Raw genomic sequence first — 20,345 nt, 5'->3', positions numbered from 1 at the left:
CCCGCAGCTGCACAGCACATTCTTCAGTCTGACCCCGCGGTCCTGTCTCCTGTCTGTTTCCACCATGGCCTTCTGGACACAGCTGATGCTGCTGCTTTGGAAGAATTTCCTGTATCGCAAGAGGCAGCCGGTAACGCCCAGGCGTTTGGGACAGGTTGGGCACGGCCCAAGCGCTCCCCACTGTTCCCCACTGTCCGGCTTGTTCTCTCTACCCCAGATCCAGCTCCTGGTGGAGTTGTTGTGGCCTCTCTTCCTCTTCTTTATCCTGGTGGCCGTCCGCTCTTCCCACCCCCCATTGGAGCAGCATGAATGTAAGCCCCCTCCAGGGTCCAGGTGCTTTCCTAGCGGGGGAGGCAAGGGAGTCACCCTATGCACCGGGGCCCCAGTGAGCAAACGCCAGAGAGCACAGACCCAGCACCCAATAAATGGCTGAGTGGGATCATGGTGAAGACTCTGACAAGGCCCGTAACACCTGGCATTCCCGCAGGCCACTTCCCCGGCAAGCCGCTGCCCTCTGCAGGCACCGTGCCCTGGCTCCAGGGTCTCATCTGCAACCTGAACAACACCTGCTTCCCTCGGCACACGCCCAGTGAGGAGCCAGGTGTCCTCAACAACTTTAATGACTCCCTGTGAGCAAGCGCTGTGGGTCCCGAGGCCACTGGTGGGTGCGGGGATGCCCACTGAGCCCCTGCTTCCCGCCCTCTCTGTGTCCCCAGGGTCTCCCGGCTCCTGGCAGATGTCCGTGCTATGCTGGGGAGCCCCAGGGCCCACAGGATGCTGGCCAGCCTGGGGAAGCTGATGCCCAAGTTAAGGACTGCACTAGGAGCAAGTGGGAGGCCAGGGTCTTCTGGTAGGTGGTGGTGAGCTTGGAGCTTCCACCTGCCTGCCTGGCTGTGAAATGGGCACAGGTGGTGATGTTTCAGGCTAAACATTGCCTAACCCTGTGCTTCCTGTGTGCCTCCTACAGTTTGGCCCCAGTCAAGTGATCAGCTGCAGGAGAGACCATCCCTGGCTACTGAGCTGCTGGGAACACTGCTGCGAGGGGTGAGGTGGGGCTGGGTGAAATGACTCTGAGACCCTGATCTCAGGAAGTCCCGGCACTGCCCCATTCAGGCCGGGTGACTCCCTCCCAGGGCAGTTGATTCCAGTCTCTGGGCTTTTGTCTGGTCTGTCCCTGGAGCCTGGACAGGCTGTGTCTGGCATGGTGGTGGACTCTAGGCTTTGAGACCTTGAGCAAGTCCAAGTGCCTCTTGGAGCCTCAGTTTCCCCATTTATAAAATGGGGTCTGTACCCGTAGTATAAGCTGCCTGGCAAAGTGCCCTCTTGGTGAGACCTCAAACAAGGTCATTGTCACCCTGTTATCTTTCTTCCCAGGAGTCCCTGAGGTCTCTGCTAGACCAAGCCCAAGAGTCAGTGGGCAGCATTGTGGAAGCAGCAGCGGACTTAGCCCAGCAAGTAAGAGGCTCCTCATCCTCCACCCCATGCCGGAAACTAGAGGGGCAGGCTGCCAGATGGGGAGGTGACAGGGTAGTCCTGGTACCCACCTTGAGTAAGATTTTTGGGGGGGAATTTGGGCAGAAAGAGAGGGAGAAGGTGCTCCTGGTGGGATGTCCTGCCCTGGTTAAGGATTGGCAGTGGGGCTGTGCTGGAGGGAGGACTGCCAGCACTCTCTGGTGACCTCTCTCCAGCTCCTGGTGCTGCCCAGCCTGGCAGAGCTTCAGGCACTACTGCGGAGACCGCGGCAGACAGATGGCCCCCTGGAAGCAGTGTTAGAAGCCTTCTGTGGGGACAAGGGGCCTAGAGTCCCTAGGAGGCCCTCCCTCAACAGGTATGAGGCCAGTGACCCGGAGGAGGTGGTGATGCAGGAGCCAGCCCTACCTGACCATGGCCTGAGTGAGTGATTGACCTTGGCTGCCCAGTTTGGGAAGTGGAGTGTGGTTGTGGGGGCATGGCCTCATGGCACCTCTGACCAGGCCCTGCCTGTGCTGAGATGATGGGGATCCTGGACATGCAGCTGCTCTGGAGGCGCCTGAAGCCACTGGTTCTGGGGAAACTGCTGTTTGCACCTGACACACCCTTCACTCGGCAGCTCATGGCACAGGTTAGGGTGGGAGGGGTCCCTGGTCCCTTCCTCAGCTCAGGGGATGAGGGCCAGGCCTGAGAGAAGGATGGAACAAAGTGGAGGAGAAAAAAGTGGACAGGGGTCCTCTGTCAGAAGACGGGTCGTGAATGGGTGAGCATGGCATTGACCTGGGCTCCTGCCTCCCCCAGGTGAACCGGACCTTCCAGGAGCTGACTGTATTGAAGGATCTCCAGGAGGTGTGGGGGGTGCTGGGACCCCAGCTCTTCAACTTCCTGAATGACAGTGCAAATATAGCCATGCTGCAGGTGGGCCCAGAACGGAGGGTGACAGAGTTATCTACAGCCTGCCCGGTCTTATCACCCCCTGCTGAGAATTAGGGCAAAAGGCAGGTCAGGGCCTCCTGGGCCAGGGTGTGGAGGTGCGATGTGACCTCCATGTTGAGGACAGGCCCCAGGGATGGGAAGAGGGGTAACAAGACAAGGAGTGCCCCGTGCAGACCGCCACGTTCCCTTGCCATTCCCCAGAGGCTCCTGCAAATTCAGAACAAAGGAAAGAGGCAGCCAGGACCCAGAGGCCTGCACCAGGAGGAGGCTCTTCAAGCCTTTCTGGATCCCTCTAGCGGTGGCTATAACTGGCAGGAAGCTTATGCAGATGTGGAGCTTCTGGTGGGCATACTGGGCCGTGCTATGGAGGTGAGAGGCCATCCACTTGGGAATGGGGAGAGCTAGCCTGTCCTGTGGGGGGATCTGCTGGAGGGGTGGGCCCTGCCCTGGGAGAAAGCCCGGCTGAGCCCTAAGGTCCAGGACAGGACCAGGGCCCCTCTGACCCAGGCCTTGTACCCTCTCCAGTGCGTGAGCCTGGACAAGCTGGAGGCAGCACCCTCAGAGGCGGCCCTGGTAGAGCGGGCTCTGGAGCTGCTTGCCGAGCACCGCTTCTGGGCAGGGGTTGTCTTCCTGGGCCCCAATGATTCCCGGGATGAAGAGCTGCTCCGCGGCCCAGGCCACGTGCGCATCAAGATCCGCATGGACATTGACAATGTCGTCAAAACCAATAAGATCAGGGACAGGTGGGAGTGTGGCCATGTGTTGAAGTGGGACCAAGAGCATGATGGATGAGGCCAGGGCATTCGGCCCATCACTCATCCCTCATCACCCATTAGAGACCAGGCAGGCAGAGTCTGATTGATTCCTTAGACCAACTGTGGGTCGCGACCCCTTTGGCGGTCGAACGACCCTTTCCCAGGGGTCGCCTAAGACCATCCTGCATATCAGATATTTACATTACAATTCATAACAGTAGCAACATTGCAGTGATGAAGTAGCAACGAAAATAATTTAATGGTTGGGTCACAACATGAGGAACTGTATTTAAAGGGCCAGAAGGTTGAGAACCACTCCCTTAGACCAATTGGGGGTCGATGGTTGGCGGGGCCTAGGTTGTGTAATGGGCCTGCTGAAGGGGTTGGTGGGTGGGCTTAACGCCTTGGCTTCTTTGGTACATGGGAGTGGGTGTTAGGACAATTGGGTAGCAGCCCCGGCCAGGCCTGTAGTTGAGCCTGTGGGTGTGGACAGAACTAAATTTGTAAAATGGGCACAGGGTGGAGGGTGGTGTTTCCAGCCAGTTCCTGCAGCCAATTACTGTGCTCCTTGCAGGTTTTGGGAACCTGGCCCGGAAGCTGACCCCCTGACAGACCTGCACTATGTGTGGGGTGGCTTCGTGTACCTGCAGGACCTGCTGGAGCATGCAGCAGTGCGTGTGCTCAGTGGCAATGCACCCCGTGCCAGCCTCTACCTGCAGCAGATGCCCTACCCGTGCTATGTGGATGACGGGTGAGTGCCCCCTCCCCACTCATTCCCCAGCTGCAGATACCAGGTCTCAGGTGGGAGCTGGTCTCCATTTGGAACATTCATGAAGTCAAGGCTGTGAATAGCTGGCTTAGGTGGGCCACCCCCAGAGACCTGTAGAGGAAGGAACAGGGACCCCTAAGGGTTTGGGGCCCCCTGGCACAGAGAGAATGTAGCCTATGCTGATGGCTGGGACCCTTAGGCTGAATGAATGGTCCGAGGATAAGAGGGACAAATGTCCATAGCTGCCTATGCCTTAGGATCGTGGGGCGGGAACCATAGTGTCAGATGGGGGCTGCACAGGGTCTCCAGCCTCCACCCCTGCTGCTCCAGGTTCCTGCGTGTGCTGAGCCGGTCGCTGCCACTCTTCCTGACACTGGCCTGGATCTACTCAGTGTCACTGACTGTGAAGGCCCTGGTGCGGGAGAAGGAGACGCGGCTGCGCTATACCATGCACGCCATGGGGCTCAGCCGTGCTGTGCTGTGGCTGGGCTGGTTCCTCAGCTGCCTTGGGCCCTTCCTTCTCAGCACTGCACTGCTGGTGATGGTGCTCAAGGTGGGGGTGCCATGTCTTCCTGGCTGCAGGGTGGGGGTGTGCACGCAGAGGAGGGTCACCGCAGGAGGAGCCCTGTGCGGGTGCGTACCCCGGGGCAAACCTGGGTCTCATCCGAGTCCCCTCTGTCTCCTGCAGCTTGGGGACATCCTCCCCTATAGCCACCCGGTCGTTCTCTTCTTGTTCCTGGCGGCCTTCGCTGTGGCCACGGTGGTCCAGAGCTTCTTGCTGAGCGTCTTCTTCTCCCAGGCCAACCTGGCCGCCGCCTGCGGGGGCCTCATGTACTTCGTGCTCTATCTGCCCTACGTGCTGTGCGTGGCCTGGAGGGACCAGCTGCCCGCGGGCGGCCGCGTGGCCATGGTGAGAGCTGGGCCGGGGTGAGGCGCAGGACGGTCGCCGCCTTCACTCTCTGACCCACCTGCCTCTGCCCCCACCCCCACCCGCAGAGCATTCTGTCACCTGTGGCCTTTGGCTTCGGCTGTGAGAGCCTGGCGCTGCTGGAGGAGCAAGGCGAGGGCGCACAGTGGCACAACATGGGCACTGGGCCTGCAGCTGATGTCTTCAGCCTGGCCCAGGTCTCGGGCCTTCTGCTGCTGGATGCCGTGCTCTATGGTCTCACCACTTGGTACCTGGAGACTGTGTGCCCAGGTGGACTCTATGAGTAGGGACTCCTGACTGTGTTCCCCTGTACCAGGGAGGCTGGGCGGAGGGGCGGGTCTGCTCAGGATGGGACCTCCCAGGTGAGACGGTGGGGCTTCCTGACACATGCACCCAGGTGGCTGCATTTGAGGACAGCCTGGGGAAGGTGGGCGGGGTCTCCCAGTCACCTCCTTTCCTGGATGCCGGGAATCCTCCAGGGGAACAAGGCTCAAAGGATAACTGAGCACTGCTTCCCCCAGGCCAGTATGGGATCCCTGAACCGTGGAACTTTCCCTTTCGGAGGAGCTACTGGTTTGGGCCTAGACCCCCCAAGAGTTCTGACCTGCCCCCAGCCTGGCAGGACCCACAGGGTGAGGAAACAAGCCTTACTAGCTGCTTCCCCAGCTGGACCCTAAGGCCCCTCCAAAATCCAGTCAGATCCCCATCTCTGGACACCTTCAGCTCTCCGCATCCCTGGTGGCTTCCCTACCTCCCGTAAACTGGAGCCTGACAGGTCCCTGACTATACAGACAGGTTCTAATGGCTGCCCAAGGGCTCCGCCGCTGACTGCCCTCTTTCCCCAGAGCTGGTGGAGGAGGCTCCGTCCGGCCTGATTCCAGGGGTCTCCATACGGGGCCTAGAAAAGCGCTTTCCTGGCAACCCAACACCGGCCCTCTACGGGCTCAGCCTGGACTTCTACCAGAGCCACATCACCGCCTTCCTGGGCCCCAACGGTGCTGGCAAGACAACTACAATGTGAGTGGCCACACCCTTTTACCCCCCCTGGGCCTGTTTGCTTATCTGGTTAAAGTGAAAGGCATCTGGGGCCAGAAGGTTCCCATCTCTGCATTGGGAGTGTGATCCCCCCAGATCACTTTGGGTGCGTGATGGGCAGGTAACAAGTATTTCCTTTGATCCTCAATTTCCCTCCTATAAAATAGAGATATAACTCCACCTTGGCCTGGGCATGCAATAGGTGCTCTATAGGGCGCGGCTACAGTGTTTTGGCCAGGTTCAAGCCTCCGACTAATGAAAGGACAGGGTCCTCTCATTGCCACTGCAAGTCCCAGCTGGAGGGCCGGGCCCTCCCAGCACAATCATAGCCAACGGCTGAGGTTGTGGTTGTAAGCTTGAACCGATGGTCTGAACACGTGGCCCCACGTGCCTTGTGATAGAGTTTGGGTGCATGTAGTGAAGTGAGGTTGAAACTCACGAGAATGCTGTAAACAACGTGATCAAGCCCCTCCTCTGCCTCGTGGCATCTGCTATGAAATAAAGACACGGCTGTGGGCGCTGGCGCTGTCTCCTCATCAGGGAGCAGCGTCCCACCGAGACCCAGCTTTCATTCTCTTGTCTGTCTTTTCTCAATCCTTTCACCCCGCCGACTCAGGGTCACTGAACCAGGCTGAGCTGGCATGGCACATCAGGCGCCCTGGGGCTGAGTCTGCCATGGCCGTGCCGGCTCCCCAGGGCTCCATACATGCTCGTGCCCCTTCTTTGGGGGCCTCAGTTTCCTCTGAGACCCCTGCACCCCCAGGTCCATCCTGAGTGGCCTCTTTCCACCCACTGCTGGCTCCGCCTATGTCCTGGGCCATAACGTCCAGTCCGGCATGGCAGCCATCCGGCCCCACCTGGGCGTCTGCCCTCAGTACAATGTGCTGTTTGACATGTGAGTCCTGAGAGGCCTGGGGTACAGCGGAGGGAGGGGCTGGGTGTCCTCTGAGACCCCGCCTGCTATGGTGGCCACTGTTTTTGCCTGTGGCTGCAGGCTGACTGTGGACGAGCACATCTGGTTCTACGGTCGGTTGAAGGGTCTGAGTGCGGCTGCCGTGGGCCCAGAGCAGGACCTTCTGCTGCGGGATGTAGGGCTTGTCCCCAAGCGGCACGCACAGACGCGCCACCTCTCAGGTGAGCCCAGCCGGGGGAGGGGCCTCCAGGTCCGGTGGGTGGAGATGAAGCTGGAGAGGGGGCTGGGACTTTAGCCAAGGGTAGTAGGCAGCCAGAGGAGATCTGGGGCACCCAGAGTAAGCCAGGTGCTGAGGTCAAGGTGGGTGAGGAAAGGGGCATGGAAAGGGGAGGCAGCCCTGTTCAAGACTGGGGGGTCGCGCTGAAATCCAGGCCCTTGTCCCCGCCCAGGAGGGATGCAACGAAAGCTGTCAGTGGCCATTGCTTTTGTGGGTGGCTCCCGAGTCGTTATCCTGGATGAGCCTACAGCTGGTGTGGACCCTGCTTCCCGTCGCAGCATTTGGGAGCTGCTGCTTAAATACCGGGAAGGTAAGAGTTGGGGGCAGCACAGGTTCGCCTGGATTCTGCTTGAGGGGCCAGAAAAGGTTTCTGGTTGTTCTCTGCGGGTTGCCGCTTGAAGTGGTTTGTTTGTTCTTTGTTTTGTTTTTTAATATATTTTTTATTGATTAAGATATTACATATGTGTCCTTATCCCCACATTATCCGCACCCCCCGCTCATGCCCTCACCCCCACCCGCGTTTGTTTGTTTTTAATCTACTTTCATTGACCCCGGAGAGGAAAGGAGAGGGAGAGAGAGGTAGAAACATCGATGATGAGTCATTGATCATCTGCCTCCTGCACTGCACCCCCCCCCCCCACTGGGGATCGAGCCCACAACCTGGGCATGTGCCCTTGACCAGAATCGAACCTAGGACCTTTCAGTCCGCAGGTCAACACTCTATGCACTGAGCCAAACCGGCCAGGGCAAGGGTGCAAAGTTTTAACTGGATGTCTTCAAAGGCTCTGCCGACTGGGAAACTAGCTTGACTAAAAAACAGGAGAGGAACATTTGAGTCCTTGTTCCCTGGCAAGCTCCCTGGCATATGTACTCAGTTTGGCTCAAATAAAGGCTTATAAAAATTCTCACAAAATCCCTGGCTGCTTTGGATCAGTGGATAGAGCATCGGCCTGAGGACTGAAGGGTCCCGGGTTCAATTCTGGTCAAGGGCACATGCCTGGGTTTCGGGCTTGATCCCCAGTAGGGGTGCGCAGGCAGCTGATCAATGATTCTCATCATTGATGTTTCAATCTCTCTCTCCCTCTCCCTTCTTCTCTGAAATCAATAAAAATATACATATATTTTTAAAAAAGGTTTCTGACAAGGAGAAAAGGCTTCTCAGGAGGAAGTGTTAGGGATGTAGTTTTTTTTATTTGTTTTGTTTTTAAATGTTTTTATTAATGCTTTTAGAGAGAGGAAGGGAGAGGATGAGAGAGAGAGAAACATCAATGATGAGAGAGGATCGTTGATCGGCTGCCTTCTACATGCCCCACACTGGGGATCAAGCCCACAACCCAGCATGTACCCTGATCGGGCATTGGTTCATAGGTCGACGCTCAACCACTGAGCCTTGCTGGCGGACAGGGATGGGTTTTGAGAGATGAGTAGGAGTTTGCCACATGGGGCAGGCAATTCTTGTCAGAGGCTACAACATAGGCAAAGACCGGATGCCCTGATGATACATGTATGTTGGGTTCCCATGCCCAGGTCGCACACTGATCCTTTCTACCCACCACCTGGATGAGGCGGAGCTACTGGGAGACCGGATAGCAGTGGTGGCAGGGGGCCGCCTACGCTGCTGTGGCTCCCCACTCTTCCTGCGCCGTCGCTTGGGATCTGGCTACTACCTGAGGTTGGCGAAGGGTCCCCAGTCCCTGGCCACCAGCACAAAGGTAAGGGCTGGGGCTGACCTTCGACCCCCAACCCCTGATGGCTCTATCCAGCCCCAAAGGCAATGTCAATTGGTGCCCCTCTGCCTGCAGGGTGACACTGACTTGAAGGACAGCGTGGATGCCAGGCAGGAGAGGGAGCTGGGCAGTCATGGCAGCAGGGCTGGTGAGGGCTGGGGTAGGAGAACCAGAGGGAGGGGACGGTGGGTGGCAGTGGCTTGGTTCAGGGCAACAGGGCTTTATGACCCCAGACTGGACCCTGACCCTGGGCTGAGCCCAGAAACCTACCTCTGACCTCTGACCTTGGGTGCACTCCAGCTCTGATCCCAGATCAAATCCTGCCCTCAGGTGCTTAACCCTGACCTCCTCTGTCCACAGGCTCAGTCCCTTGTGAGTCACCCAGGTCCCTTCCCCAGGGAGGCTGGGATGAGACGGGTGAGGCAGGAGCCAGGGCCCCTGATACGCACCCCTGCTCACCCAGGTACACCCCGCCTGCTGGCAGTGGTGCAGCACCAGGTGCCCGGGGCACGGGTGGTCGAGGACCTATCGCATGAGCTGCTGCTGGTGCTGCCCTATGAGGGAGCCCTGGATGGCAGCTTCGCCAAGCTCTTCCATGAGCTGGACCAGCGACTGGGGGAGCTGGGGCTGACCGGCTATGGGATCTCTGACACCAGCCTCGAGGAGGTGCGGCTGCTGGGGGAGGGCTGCCTGGAATGAGGAGGAGTCTGCTTATCGACAGCAAGCACTCCAGGGAGGAGGCAGGGCCCTGGTGGATGCCTGGAGACTTGGAGTCCCTTGGAGAAACTGAGGATTGGAGGGGATTGAGTCCCTGGCTCCCTCCTGTGGATCCTCAGGCTTTGAGCCCCCTATTCTGTCTCCCCAGATCTTCCTGAAGGTGGTGGAAGCCTGTGCTGTGGACACAGACCCAGAGGGTGCGGCTGCAGGTCTCTGTCCTAGACCCCTAACACTGGCCCAGAGTTGGACCTCACTTTATACCAAGTCCCAATTCCTGGCTGAGTCTGGCCCAAGGCATAACCCTGACCTCCATCTCTGACTCCTGAACCCCTTCATCTGTGCCCCCTGACCTGGTCCCCTGGTGGTCCCACAGATGGTCGCCACAGACAACACCCCCGTGTAGACGTTACTCAACCAAAGGTGACCCAGGGGCTCAGGATTCTGCCAGAGGAGTCAGCCCTGGAGGATAGGGACCTGGGTGAGTTGCCCCACCCTGACCCTGTGGCACCATGGCCTCTCCCAGTCCCCAAAGCACGAACACTTGACCCTCCCATCCCCACAGCTGGCTCTGCCCCAGAGACACAGGCCCTGCAGGTCTCTGGGCCGGACATCGTGGGCCGGGTACAGGGCTGGACACTGACCTGCCAGCAGCTCCGAGCCCTGCTTCTCAAGCGCTTTCTGCTTGCCTCCCGTAGCCGCCGTGGTCTGTTCTCACAGGTGAAAGGGGATGGACACTAGGGAGGATACTCGGCCTAATTCAACTGCCTAACCCCAGGCATATCCCCTGCCCTGCACGCCTTTATTGAAAGCACTGGGGAGCCACGGATGGTTGTAGAGTGGGAGCAGGAAAAGGTGTGGCGAGACTGGTGGGTAGGTGGGGAGGGCAGCTAATGCCGATCCTTCAGATCCTGCTGCCTGCCCTGTTTGTGGCCCTGGCTTTGATGTTCAGCCTCATCGTGCCGCCTTTCCAGTACTACCCAGCTCTGCAGCTCAGTCCCAGCATGTATGGCGCCCAGGTATCCTTCTTCAGGTTGGTGCAGAGAAGAGGGAGCTGGTGGTGGGAGGACCAGAGACCCATGGATGCAGCCCTGACCCTGCACCCCCCACAGTGAGGATGCTCCAGGGAGCCCCGAGGGTGCCCGCCTACTGGAGGCACTGCTGGAGGAGGCAGGATTGGAGAACCCCTACTTGCATAACAGCTCCCAAAGGTGAGTTCCTCAGCCTGGACCTAGCTCTTTTCTAGCCTTGGCTTCCCTATCTGAGCTCTGGCCAGTGGGCCCAGGGGTGCCCAGGTCTCAAGCAGGCACCCTCTATGCCTTCTTGGGACCCGGGAGACTCCATGTTCCGGCCCCCCCTGGAAGCTGCATGCCCACGGTTCTGCCCCGTTTCACAGGCCCCCCAAGTGTATGCAGCCCACCGTCTGCTGGTTCTCCGTGCCCAAGATTCCCACAGAAGTGGCGGAGGTCTTGGCCAGTGGCAACTGGACCCCGGAGTTTCCATCCCCTGCCTGCCAGTGCAGCCAGGCTGGCACCCGCCACCTGCTGCCCAACTGCCCAGCTGCAGCTGGGGGCCCCCCACCACCTCAGGCTCTGACTGACTCAGGCGAAATTGTGCAGAACCTGACGGGCCGGAACCTGTCTGACTTTCTGGTCAAGACCTACCCACGCCTAGTGCACCAGGGGTGAGCAGCAGGAGGACTTGGTGTGCCTGGCTGTTGTGTGGGTCCTCAGGTCAAGGAGGTGGTCTGGTCCCCAGGGAGGTCAGGGTGGACGCCTGGGCTTGAGTGCCCTCCCTGCCCAACCCCCTTTTCGCTGTCTCACCAGACCTTCCAGCATCTTGCACTCTGTCTCACTCACATCTCTGTCTTTTTGTCTGTCTCTCTCTCAGCCTGAAGACTAAGAAATGGGTGGATGAGGTCAGGTGAGGAGGGGCCTCTGCCTTGGGTTCCCTTCCTGCATCCGTGTCGTTCCACTCGTGGGCTCTCCCATTCCATTCTTGCTGGCCCTCAGCTGCCCCTCCCTGCCCCCAATGTCCCGTAGGTACGGGGGCATCTCCTTGGGGCCCCCAGATGTGGGCCTAACCTCAGGGCGTGAGGTGGGGCGCTCACTGGAGGTGCTGCGTGTGCTGCTGAGCCCCCAACCTGGCGGGGCCGTCGACCGCTTCCTGAACAACCTCATAGCGTGGGCTCATGGCCTGGATGCTCAGCACAGCCTCAAGGTGGGAACTGGGGGTAGTGGACAGGTGGCTCGTGGGGGCAGGGCTGACTTTGTCACCCTTAACCCTCGGCCTTGACCCCATCTTAGATCTGGTTCAACAACAAGGGCTGGCATGCCATGGTGGCCTTTGTCAACCGAGCCCACAATGCCCTCCTACATGCCCGCCTGCCACCAGGCCCCACCCGCCATGCTCACAGTATCACCACACTCAACCACCCCCTGAACCTCACTAAGGAGCAGCTATCTAAGGCCACCCTGTGAGTCTTCCTGCCCTGCATATTCTCTCCCGCCTCAGTTTCCCTGTTAATTTTGGGTGATGGGAGGGGTTCAGGGGGGCTCAAGTCTCCCCCAATGGCCCATGTGTACTCATCACATAAACCTTTATCTTACTGGAGACTTGTGAAACCTCTCCCTGCCTAATGACCCAGCCACCCTCATCCCCAAATGGCTGGAACCGGCCCTGTGGATCTTGGTTCCATCACTGGAATGCAGCTCTGCCCTGAGCAGCTCATGTGCCTCTGCCCCCAGGATGGCCTCCTCAGTGGACGTGCTTGTCTCCATCTGCGTGGTCTTCGCCATGTCCTTCATCCCGGCCAGCTTCATCCTTGTCCTCATTGAGGAGCGTGTCACCCGAGCCAAACACCTGCAGTTCATGGGGGGCCTATCCCCCACTCTTTACTGGCTTGGCAACTTTCTCTGGGACATGGTGCGGGGACTCCCCAGAGGGGTGGGGGCCCAACTGCTGCTATTCCCCTTCTGGCCCCTCTGGGCAGGGACTTGTCCAGGATGCCTGGGGTGAAGTTTTGGGGATTGTGGGACTTCATGTCCTGATACCGAGAAGAATGCAGAGAGGTTAGGGTGGGTTACAGGGCTAAGGATGGCAGCTCCCAACCCTGCACACTGATGGGGTAACTGCCGTCTCCTATGCAGTGTAACTACTTGGTGCCAGCATGCATCGTGGTGCTCATATTTCTGGCCTTTCAGCGGAAGGCATATGTGTCCCCTGCCAACCTGCCTGCCCTCCTGCTATTGCTAATACTATATGGGTGAGGCCCCCAGACCCTCAGGGCCTGTTCTTACTGACCACACCCCCTTCCCCAATACTGCTGAGGGAAATGGGACTCTGCAGTAGCTCCCAAGGAGAAGAAAGAATATGGGGTCTGAGGTAACTCCAAGTGAGATCTAATTCAGTGGGGTGTCAGAGTGGCCTTAAAAGCTCATCTTGTCCCAACTCATATTAATATAGGTCTACAATGCAGACTATGGGAGGGAAGATATGTATTCCTCTCAGGGCTACTCAGCCCCCATCTGTGTGGTTACCAGGCAACTCCTGTTGCTTCCCTGCAGCTGGTCGATCACACCACTCATGTATCCAGCCTCCTTCTTCTTCTCTGTGCCCAGCACGGCCTACGTGGTGCTCACCTGCATCAACCTATTTATTGGCATCAATGGCAGCATGGCCACCTTTGTGCTTGAGCTCTTCTCTGATCAGGTGGGACTCTGAAAGGCTAGGCCTCAGGCTGGGGTGGGGCTGGGGCCTTGGCCTCTGACCCACCTCCTCCTTCCTGCCCCTGCGCAGAAACTGCAGAATGTGAGCCGGATCCTGAAACAGGTTTTCCTTATCTTCCCCCACTTCTGCTTGGGTCGGGGGCTCATCGATATGGTGAGGAATCAGGCCATGGCTGATGTCTTTGAGCTCTTAGGTGAGAACTTTCCTCCAGGTGGGGAGTGTCAGCCAAGAATCAGTTATACAGGGTAAGGATAAACAGCAGACCCCAGGAAGAGAGTTGGAGGGCTGAGGTGGCCCCAAGTTTGGCTCAAGTTAGAGATTCAGAAAAGCAGCCACAAAAGCTAATTCCATCTTGGGTTATATCACAAGAAGTCTAAAGCCCTAAATAAGGGAGGTGGTGATATCATTGTTTTCTATAACAATTAGACCCCAGTTGAGTGGCCTAACCAGTTTCTGATCCCTTAAGAACTGAAGGTGACTTAGATGAAAAGGGGCTCAGAAGCCAAGCCCCTCCAAGGACCCAGTCTCTCCTTCCTCTTCCCACAGGAGATGGGCGATTCCAGTCGCCCCTGCACTGGGAGGTGGTTGGCAAGAACCTCTTGGCCATGGTGGTACAGGGGCCCCTCTTCCTCCTCTTTACACTTTTGCTGCAGCACCGCACCCGCCTCCTGCCACAGTCAGTGGGGACCAGGGAAGGGTGGCAGGGGCTGGGGTCCAGCTTTGGGCCCACTGATGTCTCTGTTCCTAGACCCAAGCTGAGACCGCTGCTTCCACTGGGAAAGGAGGATGAGGATGTGGCTCGGGAGCGGGAGCGGGTGGTTGAAGGGGCCACCCAGGGTGACGTGTTGGTGCTGCGGGACCTAACCAAGGTGGGTGCAGGGTGCTAGGTGGGGGGGCTCCCATTGGCCCACTCACGTTTCTCAGGGTCCTGCACTTCTCCCAGGTGTACCCCTGGCAGAAGATACCGGCTGTCGACCGTCTATGCTTGGGGATCCCCCCCGGTGAGGTGAGTCCAGAATAGAGGTCCTGGTGCAGGTGCAGTGAGAGATTGCCCTACTGTGCACCCACTGCCATTGATTGATTGATTGATTGATTTCAGAGAGGAAAGGAGAGAGAGAGAAACATCAGTGATGAGAGAGAATCATTGATTGACTGCCTTCTGAATGCCCCCTACTGAGGACTGAGCCCGAAACCTGGGCATGTGCCCCGACCGGGAATGAAACCGTGACCTTCTGGTTCATAGTCGACGCTTAACCGCTGAGCCACACTGGCTGGGCCCCACTGCCCTTTATTGAATACCTACCTCTTGAGCTCCTATTTTGAGCCAACAAACTCTCATTAAGCTCCTACTGCATGCTTACATTTATTGAACCCTCCTGTGTACAATAAGGTATTAGTAAGCCCCTACTGAGGACAAGCATATTCATTATTGAGCACCTATCGGTTGTCCACACATGCGCCAGGAACCGTTATGAAGTAATTACTGTGTGCTAGCCAACCTCTCCGCCTTGGGCTGACTGTGCACCCAGCCTGAGTACTCCCCATATGGCAGGAAATATTTGGAAATCTTGTGCCCTCTATGAATGGAGCAATCGCTGTAGGATGCCTACTGTGCTCCAGGATTGATTAAACACATCCCATGTGCCAACAACCCTTGTTTGCTGAGCAAAAGCCTCTGCCTCCCCACACACCCAGGAGTTTCCCTTGCTCACAGCCCCGCACACAGAAACTTAGAAATCCACCCGAATCAGAAGTGCTGGGGCACAGGGACTCAGGCCTTGCTTGTCGAACTCCCTCTGTGGGTGCCATTGCAGTGTTTTGGGCTGCTGGGCGTGAATGGAGCAGGGAAGACATCCACATTTCGCATGGTGACTGGGGACATACTGCCCAGCAGCGGCGAGGTCATACTGGCAGGCCACAGGTAAGGGGCTTCTGGGTAGGGGTGGGGCAGGCTGTGAGCCTCCACACCCCCAAACATGGACAGGGTGGGCCCGGAGACACCCTTGTCCCTTAACAGAGTGGTCTTGGGTGGTGAATGAGACCCCTGTTTGCCCCAGCATGCCTGGGGCCTAGCCAGTTCCCTGAGCCCCTCGTCCTCTATCCTCAGCGTGACTCGGGAACCAGCCGCAGCGCTCTGTCGCACGGGCTACTGTCCTCAGTCGGATGCCATCTTTGAGCTGCTGACAGGCCGGGAGCACGTGGAGCTGTTTGCACGTCTGCGTGGTATCCCCGAGGCCAAGATTGTCGAGGTGACCGCTGCCCCTTATTCTACTGGGACCTCTGGTTCCCTGCCCACACTGGCTCTGCTTGGCCATGCCTGCAGCCCAGGTCCACTGGCCCTCTCTCTCCTCCCCCAGCTCCTACATCCGTGTGGGTCTACTGTGCTTTCCACTGTCATCCAAGCTGCAAGCTGCATCTGCCACCTCCCTGCTCTGGGGGACCCCCCCCCCCCCCCCCCCCCGGTTCTCAGAAGCTGCCCCTTCTCTCCTGTCTCCACTCTCCATGACTCCACCTCTGACTGAGGACTTTGAGCCTTTCTGCCCCTGGGTCAGGTCCCATCTTTCATTCACTGTGGCCCCAACCCACGTGTCAGTCCCACCCTGTTCTCATTCTGGTCCTGCCCCCTTTATTGACCTTTACTTCCCTCTCGCCCTAGCCCCTCCATTCCTGTCCTCTCTCTGGTCCCGCCCTGAGGAGGTTCCACCCATTCACTGTGCTTCCCCCACCTGGTCCCACCCTCACTTTGGTCATCCAACATTCACTCTGATCCACCAAAGGCCCCCAACGCCCCCCCTACCCATTCACTCTCGTCCTGACCCCCCATACTCATTCTGGCCCCCTCCTAACGTGGTTCCACCCATTTTCACTGCTCACTTTTTTCAAAATTTATTTTAGAGAGAGAAACATTGGTTTGTTACTCTACTTATTTATGTACTCATTAGTTGATTCTTTTTTATTTAAGAGGAGAAAGTCTATTTTATTAATATTTGGATCCAGAACTGGTTGAGTATGAAATCTGGCATCGTAGGGCACAGTAACATGTACACAGTAGGCAATCAATAAATACCTGTCAGATGTGTACATGAAGGAATGAATACCTGGCAAGAATGAATCCACCTGCTACCACACCTACCCCCCTGAAGAATGACATTTTCCCATAGGCTTGGTGCACCACACTTCTCTGAAGTACAAGTGTGACCATTCCTTCCTCCCCCTTACCTGCCTTTGCCTGTCGAGTGTTTTGTGAGTTCTTTTTTTTGTCATTCCTCCCCTGAGTATATTTTTTTCAATGATTTTTAGAGAGAGTGGAAGGGAGGGGGAGATACAGAGAGAGAGAGAGACATTAATTGGTTGCCTCCTTGGCTGGGGATCAAGCCTAAAATCCTGAGATGCGTGCCCTTGACCAGAATTGAACCAGCGACCCTTCAGTCTTCAGGCCAACGATCTAACACTGAGCAACCGGCTAGTGTTTTAGGAGAAAGGTAGTTTTAGCACTCCATCCAACCCCCAGCAAACTGAGCCCAAACTAAACTTTCCAGCAAGCAGCGCACAATATACCAGCTATATAAACTAGGTACCTCTGTAACTACATGAAGAGAAGAAAAAATGTACCCAGCTAGAGACATTCCAAAAATCGGTGGGTGGATTTACCAGTTTTCTCTACCAACTCATTGGTTGATTCTCATGTGTACCCAGACCGGGTATTGAACCCACAACCGTGGTTTATTGGGACGATGCTCTAACCAACTGAGCTACCTGGTAGGGCCCCATCTACTCAGTTCTCTCTGGTCCGCCCTGTTCTCTCTGGTCCCTCACACTCACTCTGATCCCTGCCACATACACGCGGGATCCCCCTGGCTCACACGGACCCACCACTCAGGCTCCCTCACCCACGTTAACTCTGGCCCCCCTGCTCACTCTGGTTCCCCCTCATTCACTCTGGTCCCCTCCTTACATTGGTCCCCCACTCACTCTGGTTACCTTGCTCACGCTGATCCTCCTGTTAACTTTGGCCCCACCCTCATCCTGGCCCCCCCTGTTCATCTGCCGCCCCACCCCCAGTTCACTTTAGCCCTCCTGGCTCACTCTGGTCCCCCCTGCTCACTTGGGTCCCCACACTTACTCTGGTCCTGCCTGCTTACCCTGGTCCCTCCACGTTCACGCTGGCCCCCTTCTGACTCTGGTCCCCCACAATTACTCGCGCCCCCCCACGCTAACTCTGGCTCTCCGTGCTAACTGGCCTTCCCTGCTTACTCTGGCCCCCTCAACTTTAATTGGTCCTCCCACAGTCACACTTCCCCTCCCCCGCCTGCCCACAGACAGTAAGCTTGAGCCTGGCGAACCTGGGGCTCCAGCATTATGCCGACCAGCCCGTGGGTACCTACAGCGGCGGCTACAAGCGGAAACTGGCAACAGCTGTGGCCCTGGTGGGAGATCCGACGATGGTCTTTCTGGTGGGTGTGCACTGAGGCCTGGGTGAGGGTGGGGCGGGGCGGGGCGGGGCAGGGCCAGTCTTACTGAGTCTCCCCCTGCCTCCCCCCAGGATGAGCCAACCACCGGCATGGACCCCAGTGCGAGGCGCTTCCTCTGGAACAGCCTCCTGGCTGTGGTGCGGGAGGGCCGCTCCGTGGTGCTCACCTCGCACAGGTGGGCCCTGCGTGAGTCGGGGCTGTGGGTCAGGGTGTCTAGTCACCCTCCCCCAACCCCCACAACTCCCCACCTTCATCCCCCCCCCCCCCGCCCCCTCCAGGCTCTGGGGAGCGAGGCAGACCCCAGTGAGAGGCTGTCACTCAGGGCTTAGGGCTACACGGGATGGGTGGTCCTGACCCGGGGGCGGGTGTGAGGACACAGGGCAAACCCGGGAACTGAGCGGTCTGGGCCCAGCTGCACGTGTTCAGAGTGGAAGCCTGGCCCCGGCCGGGAGGGTGGGTGGTCTGGGCCGGGCCGGAGCTCACAGCACTTGGCCCTGACAGCATGGAGGAGTGTGAGGCACTCTGCACGCGCCTGGCCATCATGGTGAATGGGCGGTTCCACTGCCTGGGGAGCCCGCAGCACCTCAAGGGCAGGTGAGCTGGGCCAGCCCTCAAGGGCTGGTGTTGGGGCAGGAAGAGGCTAGAGGAGGGTGGGGCCAGAAGAGAGACTAAGGTTAGGGCTGGCTTGGCTCTAACAGGGGAGGAGGTGAGGGTCATGGACTGTCCAGGGGAGATGTTGAGGGGGCATGCAGGGCCAGGTGGGCTGGAGTCTTATGGGTAAGGGTGGGCCCATGGGTCAGCTGAGTAGGGGAGTCAGGTGAGGACGGTCAGCTGAGTAGGGGAGTCAGGTGGAGGTGGAGCCGTGGGAGAGGAAGGGTTGGAGAAGGGAATGAGCATTTTAACCCTTTGTACGCCACAAGCGTCTATAGACGCAGTGGGGATGCGTGGCAGTCAACTGGTTAAAGGACATGGAGGAGCAGGGTTGGGGTCACGTGTGCTGGGTAGGGGGTCAAGAGGGGCCTGGCATTGAGGGCGGGGCCAGAAGAGAGGAGGAGGGTGGGATGGGTGGGCTGGGCTGTAGGTGTGTCCTCCCCCTCCCCCAACCCCCACAACTCCCGCCTTCACAATCCCCCATCCCCCATGACCTCCCACCACCCTCCCTTCACCACCCCCCTCTTCACCACCAGATTCGGTGCTGGCCACACGCTGACCCTGCGAGTGCCCACGGGGAAGTCTGAGCCAGTGATGGCCTTCGTGGCAGCTGCGTTCCCAGGGGCCGAGCTGCGGGAGGCTCACGGAAGTCGCCTGCGCTTCCAGCTGCCACCAGGGGGGCGCTGCACCCTAGCGCATGTCTTTGAAGAGCTGGCTGCACACGGGGCAGAGCAAGGCGTGGAGGACTTCTCAGTGAACCAGACCACCCTGGAGGAGGTGCCCAAAGCGCCCGCCCTGGGAGGGGCTGGAGGCCACGGTGGGGCTGGGGCCGGGCTCTCAAGCTGACTTCCCCTCTTGTTCCCTCGGGCTACCCACCTGCTAGGTATTCCTGTACTTCTCTGAGAACCAGGGCAAGGAGCAGACCGAGGCGGATCACCAGGAAGCAGGCGTGGGGGTGGACCCTGGGTTAGGCCCACAGGTCCCCAAACTCCTCACCCGGTTCCTGGATGACCGCCGCATGACGGAGACCGTGCTCTGAGCCTCCCTCCTCTGTGGGGCTGGAGGGAGGCCCTGGGAGTGACAAAGGCAGGACAGAGGGCCTGGAGCTGGCTCCCAGAGGGCCTGTTCTGCCGGAGGAAATAAAAAGAAGCTATCCTGTGAAACTGTGCACGTATGTCTGTGTGCTGGGCTGCACGTGTGTCCACAGATGGCTCTGTGCACTCATCTGGATCCAGCTGGAGTGTGTGCATGCATGGGCTTGTGGACACATGCAACTCATAGGGCGCAGGCGAGAACCCAGCTCCAGTTGCCTGGACCCCCAGCTGGGAAGGCGTCTGGTGGGCCTGGGAAGTGGGTTTCATGTGGGCTTCATAGAACCTGGACACTAGTCCCAGGGTCCCTAGTGCCCACGTGGGTCTGGTGCCTGAGGACAGTCCCAGTGAGTGCCTGGCCGTGAAGTGGGCATGAGGCAGGGCGTGGGAATGTCCAGAGCAGCTTAGAGAAGTCCAGTGGGGGTGGGAGGGAGTCGGGCTGGGATATCGGGACCTCAGGCTTGCTGCCCAGGCCGGAAGCTCGCCAGCTAGCCAGTCTGCCCCTACCACCTGGTCTTGGCCCCTGGAGCAATGAGTGGTGGGCAGAAGGGACTTCTCGGCTGGGTGTGCAGATGGGCCTGGGCCTGGAGGCTGGGTTTGGCATAAGGAGCTGCAGCCCACATGCCCTGTGCCCAGGAGATCCACTCTTCCCGCCTGAGGTCAGTGAGGGTTGGTGTTGGGTAAGGGAGTTGGGGGTTGGGGGGTGGGTCTCTGGAAGTGTGGGGGAGAGGACCCAGGCTGGGGAGGCTCCAAAAGAACAGGTGGTCATGGGGGAGGAGAAGGGGGTCCAGGGAGGGCAGAGGGAGGTAGGCGGGGTTCTGGACACATGGCTGATACCAGGATGTGAGGAGGTGCGGGGTGGCCTCAGGAGTGTCATC

At 58.5% G+C, this 20,345-nt stretch overlaps 1 protein-coding gene across 1 annotated transcript; it reads left to right on the top strand.

Moving 5' to 3' along the window:
• Window positions 1–64: 64 nt before the first annotated feature.
• On the top strand, window positions 65–19,536 carry ABCA7 (ATP binding cassette subfamily A member 7; the record flags this gene model as incomplete). Its single annotated transcript, XM_081093184.1, has 45 exons — window positions 65–130; window positions 218–311; window positions 488–629; window positions 717–850; window positions 968–1,044; window positions 1,375–1,455; window positions 1,689–1,893; window positions 1,974–2,101; window positions 2,272–2,388; window positions 2,608–2,775; window positions 2,932–3,149; window positions 3,736–3,912; window positions 4,261–4,483; window positions 4,619–4,840; window positions 4,927–5,128; window positions 5,380–5,490; window positions 5,704–5,875; window positions 6,657–6,788; window positions 6,888–7,027; window positions 7,256–7,393; window positions 8,611–8,795; window positions 8,886–8,958; window positions 9,274–9,476; window positions 9,676–9,736; window positions 9,901–10,005; window positions 10,090–10,244; window positions 10,433–10,557; window positions 10,637–10,735; window positions 10,921–11,208; window positions 11,415–11,447; window positions 11,567–11,744; window positions 11,831–12,000; window positions 12,272–12,449; window positions 12,674–12,789; window positions 13,091–13,235; window positions 13,323–13,446; window positions 13,800–14,122; window positions 14,197–14,259; window positions 15,068–15,174; window positions 15,361–15,502; window positions 17,573–17,707; window positions 17,797–17,900; window positions 18,227–18,319; window positions 18,913–19,153; window positions 19,260–19,536. The coding sequence occupies 45 exons, from the start codon at window positions 65–67 to the stop codon at window positions 19,413–19,415; spliced, it is 6,549 nt and encodes a 2,182-aa protein (XP_080949310.1). The 3' UTR covers window positions 19,416–19,536.
• Window positions 19,537–20,345: the final 809 nt, after the last annotated feature.

This window comes from Myotis nattereri (genome assembly GCF_964212035.1).
Source record: "Myotis nattereri genome assembly, chromosome: 5".
NCBI lineage: Eukaryota > Metazoa > Chordata > Mammalia > Chiroptera > Vespertilionidae > Myotis > Myotis nattereri.
The sequence above is the reverse complement of the archived record's forward strand: the minus strand, read 5'-3'. Positions and strand labels throughout refer to the sequence as shown.